This window comes from Varroa destructor, unplaced genomic scaffold (assembly GCF_002443255.2).
Source record: "Varroa destructor unplaced genomic scaffold, Vdes_3.0 BEIS01000002.1, whole genome shotgun sequence".
Lineage (NCBI taxonomy): Eukaryota > Metazoa > Arthropoda > Arachnida > Mesostigmata > Varroidae > Varroa > Varroa destructor.
The window spans coordinates 54,105,503-54,111,603 of NW_019211455.1; the positions used below are offsets into that span (position 1 = coordinate 54,105,503).

Sequence of the window (6,101 nt, forward strand, 5' to 3'; positions counted from 1 at the left end):
TTGGACAGGCACAGTTCAGCCATTAGGGATACGCCGACCTGATGTAGGTGCCATATGTCTTTCTTTTCCAGTTCACCTTATCAACTTTCATATGACGTATTTACAATGTGCGTCTATAATAACCTGCGAGAACAACCGGCTAAATGCATAACTAGTGCATATTGTGTTCAATTATCGCTTGCAGTACCACCATACTTTGTACTAAAGCTGGATGCGGTAATTGATGTCACTAGACCTACGGAAGACGACTGAGGTAAAAAAAACTTCGTCGACGATTCGTGAAAACAGGTTACATCGGTTACAAAAAAGGTCCGCTCTTGTCCTTAGTGCCTACAAACGCAGCCCATCTAAACGCTTCGCATTGCGCGAATGCCCATGCGGTAATTAAGTTGACGTTTTTCAATGAGATCGGCGATCTAAATTCAATAGATTTGCGCAGATTTTATAGTCAGCCAATCAGATGTTTAAAAAAACAGCTTCTCGTAGTCTCAACATGCTTCGTATGTATCGTCATGCGTGTCGACGACATTTCAAGCAAGGACCAGATCCGTCTTGACATAGAGTTAGGTATGTCCCAACAAAATAACTACAAAGAAAAGCTTCTATAGAAACGGTTTATAAAATAAAAAGGCGTGGGTGGAGCTGACAAAACAGCTGGGTACTATAGGTTCGTCGTCGAATACAAAATCATTAAATGATAATTATCTGAAGTGTATGGTGTTTGCTTCAATGATCGTCGAGCAATAGGCAGAGTTTAGCTGTCTGGAAAATCACACAGATCCACATGTGCCGCTTCTGCTGACATAATAGAAATACAGAATATTTATCTAAAAGGAGATCGCCCTAGAGGTATGCTAAACTCCGAGAAAAGCCAGAGAATGAGTCATCTATCTGCTTATAATATATCGAGAATAGGTTAAGTTATACTCGTTTCAAAAAGCCTATTTTTTATTGAAACAGTGCAGATCACCGCATATATATATATATATATATATATATATATATATATGGCTTCATTTTTATTTCCTAAATTGTGAAATGATTAATATTAACTCGCTTGCCGTCCGATCTAATGCCTAACGCTGTCCGGTACGAACGGCTTGGACCGTTTAATTTAAAACTAGTTTGCTCTATATAGTGAAAAGTATCACATGCTGTCTACTCTCTCACCTGTACAATTATAAGCAGTTCTAGTTATGATAAGATTCTGCCGATTTCTGTTGTTCCCATCACAACCATGTAGTTTCTATAAATAGCAAATAGTATTCCATTACAGGCATCATACGCACTATGATTGCGAAGCCAGGCGTTCCGGTTTCGAAACTGGGTTAACTTGCGCGCTTCTATTCATGCTATGATGGCTGGAAGCTAGCGCTGCCTATGTTATCAATTAAAATACACATAAACCGTATCCGACGGAAGAAGTGCACGGGTAGGCTAGTCATCTGAATAAGAAAGCCATTATTAAAATTCAAGTTTATACAATACAATTAGATTTCTACAAATATAAAGGCATCTATGATACAAGCTGGTTATATTACACGCTAGGAGATGCATGCATTCAGATCATGGCAACAGTTAAGCGCCTGAGGTCGGAAATGATATTTACTGGTTATTGCTATTCATTTGTTGATTATTTCACGACGCAATTTCGACTGCTAGGCCGATTATTTACCAGCTATAGAACTCTTATCTAAGACGAGTAGCAAGAACTTAAAAAATAAACAGAAAAGAGAACCAATTTCTTTTAGAAAGATTTTCAATCACTCGGTGCTGGCTCGCTGTCGGCAGCCTTTTATTTAGCTACTTAACATTTTACATCAATTGTTGCTTGCTTTTCCTCTCTTTTGTTGTTGTTATTGATTCAATTCCATTAGTAACTAATAATAATGCAAAGAATCGTCGCTGGTATGTGTATGCGCAATTAAATCTCTATGTATATATCTGTGTATATGTGTGTGCAAGTAACTGCTTATCAGTTTTTTTCATTTCTCAAACATTTAATTTTAATGTATTTCCTTTCTTCTCTTGACAAACAAAATTGTATGCCATCCACTGTCGCTGCAGCTTGGCCGAGTGCTGCTAGTTAAAAGTTTGGCGACTTCCCTTACACCGACTAGATGAGGTTATCACTCAATTGTATCGTCAGCGGTCCCGAAGTCGCACCTCCGTGGCGCCCGTCCTACTATACAGTTTTACACAAACTGTGAATCGGTCCAATCCCATATTTGTCTGACCATAAGAAAATGGTCGAATCAAACTGGTCAAGTCAGGCGTTTCTAACAAAACATCCTTTAGTTATTAATGGCGTTATCATTGTTCCAGTAGTCTTCGAATGATTTACGGCCGTTTTATCGCTAGCGTACGATCAGTTTGTTCTCGTTATCGTATGTGTTGCTGCAGCTTCTAGTGATTGTTGTTAGCTGTTACACGTCATACATTATTCTTCTAATCCGGTCATCATTTAATAATTGATTTTTTCATACGTTAGCGGTTACATCCCATTATGCTTTTTGGTTTTCCCGGTTTTCGCCCTTCAGTCCAAAATTCGAGATGCAAGATGTAAATGAACTTTATTCGAACACACGAGCCTAGACGCCGCATGAATTTAATACCCAATTAGTTCAACTTCTGGCTACCGGATTGATCGTTACACCCCGCTTAATCTGGCCCCATCCAATGAGACGCCAATGCTTCTCAACTCGTCGAGATAGGGCGATTTTCTCACCAACTTCGGTGCAGACAGGTGCCGTGAGTGAAATTTTCGCGAGATCGTTCTTCACAGCGATGACACGACCGCCGGTCGATAGCGACCCGATGTTAACCATAAGTACCTCACCCTTTGAAAGCTTCTGTACTTTCGTTCCCTTTTTCTCACCCTCGGTTCTCACACCGAGCAAACGCCTCATTAGGTAGAAGGCAATCTCGAGTTCACTGTAGATTGACGGCAAAGCGCCTACCGAGCCAAGAACCTGACCGACCATACGATCGGCACGAGACAGCGTTGGATCGATCTTTGTTCCCACACCTGCAAACGATGAAGATCAACAGTCAGAAGGTTAGATTATACAACTGGTATACAACTGGCCAGGGTCCATTAGTACACATTGCATATAGAAAAATCATATATTTGGACAAGTTTGACAAATGCAACATATTTTTCCGGATATTTTAAGGTCTTAAGGCTTCATTTTACAGCCTGTCCTTGCCACGCTTATTTGGAAATAAGTACTACCAAACAAAAATTTATCTTATTACAATCTCGCTACAAATTATCGCTTACAGGCAGAGTTATCTACTTCTCTGTTCAGACGTCAATAACAACTTACCTATGAGTCCACCGGGTACCGCATACATCAGGTCGTTTTGTTCTGTGCACAACGACAGAACTTTACTGAAGATTGGCTTGCACATAAGCTTGCCCTCTGCATCCTTCGACACGATTCCAGGTCGTACCTCGATTTCCTGGCCGACACGCAACACACCTCGAAGGATCGAGCCACCAGCGACGCCGCCCTTCAGATCATCGACATCACAGCCAGGCTTATTCACGTCGAACGATCGAATAACAATCAAACGCGGCTCGGACGTAAAATCTCGCAGAGGCTTCGGGATCTTCTTTATGATGTACTCGCAGATAACCTCAATGTTATATTTGAGCTGGGCGGAAATCGGAATAATTGGAGCGCCCTCGGCGACGGTCCCTTCAAGGAACTTAATAATCTGCGTATATTGCTCTTTCGCTTGTGTCTCCTTGACGAGATCTATCTTGTTTTGCAGGATAAGAATATGCTTCAGTTGCATAATTTCGATTGCCGCCAAATGTTCCGAGGTTTGCGGTTGCGGACAACTTTCATTGCCAGCGATCAATAACAGCGCAGCATCCATGACGGCGGCACCGTTAAGCATAGTGGCCATCAGGATATCGTGACCAGGACAATCGACAAAAGATACGTGCCTTTTTAGCTTCATCCGACCGTTACAGCCTGTCCGATCGCAAGGAAAATCATCCTCCTTGCCACTGCCATAGGACCTGTAGATACCATACGAGAAAAATTAAGAAACTTCGCTTCGAAAACCATTCTGCTAACATTACAATAAGACTGCTAATATTAGGTAGCTATGAGGAATTCAAGGGAACTCATTGGATAATTGCGGATTTTCGTGCTTACAGAAGATAGGAGCGCTAAAAGGAATAATGGTGAATATATTAAATCATTTCGGTAAAGATTTATTATTATTATTTCAGTAGTAATTTATATAAAAAGATAATTATTTGATTCAGAAATGTCACAACATAGTTCAAATTGTTATTCCAGTTCTTCACTGCGAAAGCGGCCTGAAGTGAAGTTCATAATATGATTAGCTCACCTGAAACGTCCCGGTCGAGGGCACTTAGGCTCGTCGCACTCGTACACCTTTGCGTTGGCATAGCCCAGCTTGATGGTAATGTTCCGTTCCAGCTCATTTTTAAATCGAACAGTTTGAACACCGGAAATTGCTTTAACCACTGTCGACTTGCCATGGGCCACATGACCTATTGTACCTGAAGAACATTGAACGAGAGAGACAAGTTTCAGAATAGGGTAATGTGATTTTAAAACGATCAGGCACAATTCCTTTCGTTCATAAGTAGTAATATCCTAACCCAAACATATAAATTCAAAATATTAGTTCCTTGCTAAACTTAGTTATTACTGTCACAATGAACTTCATTAACAAGTACACAAATAAGTAATAGCTCCTTTTCGACTTCTAATTTTAAAATTGAACTCTTATACACAGCCTTGTATTTCTCAACCGCTAAAATTATTTCAATTCAATTTAACGTTACAACGTATTTACGATAATGTATTCATCATCCAATTGTAACAATTCAGAAATATAAATAATCTTGTGGTAATTTGTGAGTATTTTTTATACTAATAGGTCAGTATAACAATTATAATATAGCGAATATAACGTATGACTGAGATATCTAGCTTCCTATCCCAATTTGTCCCCCACCAGATAACATAGAGACGACAACATGGAAATCGAGGATTACAAAGCAACGAAACTCAGCAGTACCGTGACAACTATAAAAAAAGTAGCTAATTCATTAAAAAATGCATTCCATACTTACCAATATTGATGGTAGCCTGTCTACTAATAACCTCATGTGTGAAAGCATCGAGTTTGCTGATATCCTATAGAGAAACACGCATCATAGCAAGAATAAAAAGATCGACGTCAAAAATTATATAACTATTGGACATTGGTCTAAAAAGACTCGGGATTGCTGCTTCAAGTTCTGCCAATGACACAACCTGTGTCAGTAAAAAAAAGTTACTTTATTGTTCATAGGGAAGATACGCGTCCATAGGGAACTATACGTTATAAAATACCGTTTCTTTATTTGTACGAGAGATACAGTTCATACTGTATAGTAGACAAAGCTAAAAAATGCGATTCGACAGTCACACTCGCAGAGCTTCGTGTCTCCACATGCCAGTCACCGTGACAATCTCTGGGCATAAATTGTTCACGATTTGGCGTGTTTTTGCGTATGCGGCAGGCATTTTGCGTGGCTCCATTTATTCAGAAACTTATGAAGACTAAGATGCATCAAGCAGCTTAGATAAAGCTCAATGGACCGTTACAACCAGTAACTTTTATCCAAACGAATAGAGATCAACCGATTTTCCAAGTACCGCCAATATGGAACACACTGCCAGTTTTGTTAGGGGTCTGTGTGCTGGAACCATGTGTTTGGCCCGGCATCCAGTAAATAGTGATTGTGGGCAAACTATATCGCACACTTTCGCCAGACTTCACCGATAACTAGTGAAGCTGAGCTCCACTGTGGTGTGAGAACTGAACGAACTTCGTACCAATGTAGCTAGATCCTGCTTAGCCAAATGCGGCTGCCCGCACTGCTTCAGCGATTCACTCGCCATCTTGCTCACAAATGAACAAACATACGAGAATTGGTTCGCCGCACCAACGAGCTGATGTCGCACGCCAGCGACGGCGGTGTCTTTGCTAGCGATAGTTTCCGTCTTTTAATATTGTCTTTCCGTTGTTTTTGTTAAGCTTTAAAATTTCGCAACAACAGTTAC

General features: G+C 40.4%; 1 protein-coding gene across 1 annotated transcript; it reads right to left on the reverse strand.

The window, feature by feature from the left end:
* Window positions 1-1,741: 1,741 nt before the first annotated feature.
* Window positions 1,742-6,032, reverse strand: eIF2gamma (eukaryotic translation initiation factor 2 subunit gamma). The gene is made up of 5 exons (XM_022791322.2): window positions 5,874-6,032; window positions 5,126-5,189; window positions 4,372-4,546; window positions 3,330-4,033; window positions 1,742-3,028 (listed from the first exon to the last, which is right to left on the reverse strand). Exons 1-5 carry the CDS (start codon window positions 5,937-5,939, stop codon window positions 2,625-2,627), a joined length of 1,413 nt encoding a protein of 470 aa, XP_022647057.1. The 5' UTR covers window positions 5,940-6,032; the 3' UTR covers window positions 1,742-2,624.
* Between the last annotated feature and the right edge of the window lie 69 nt (window positions 6,033-6,101).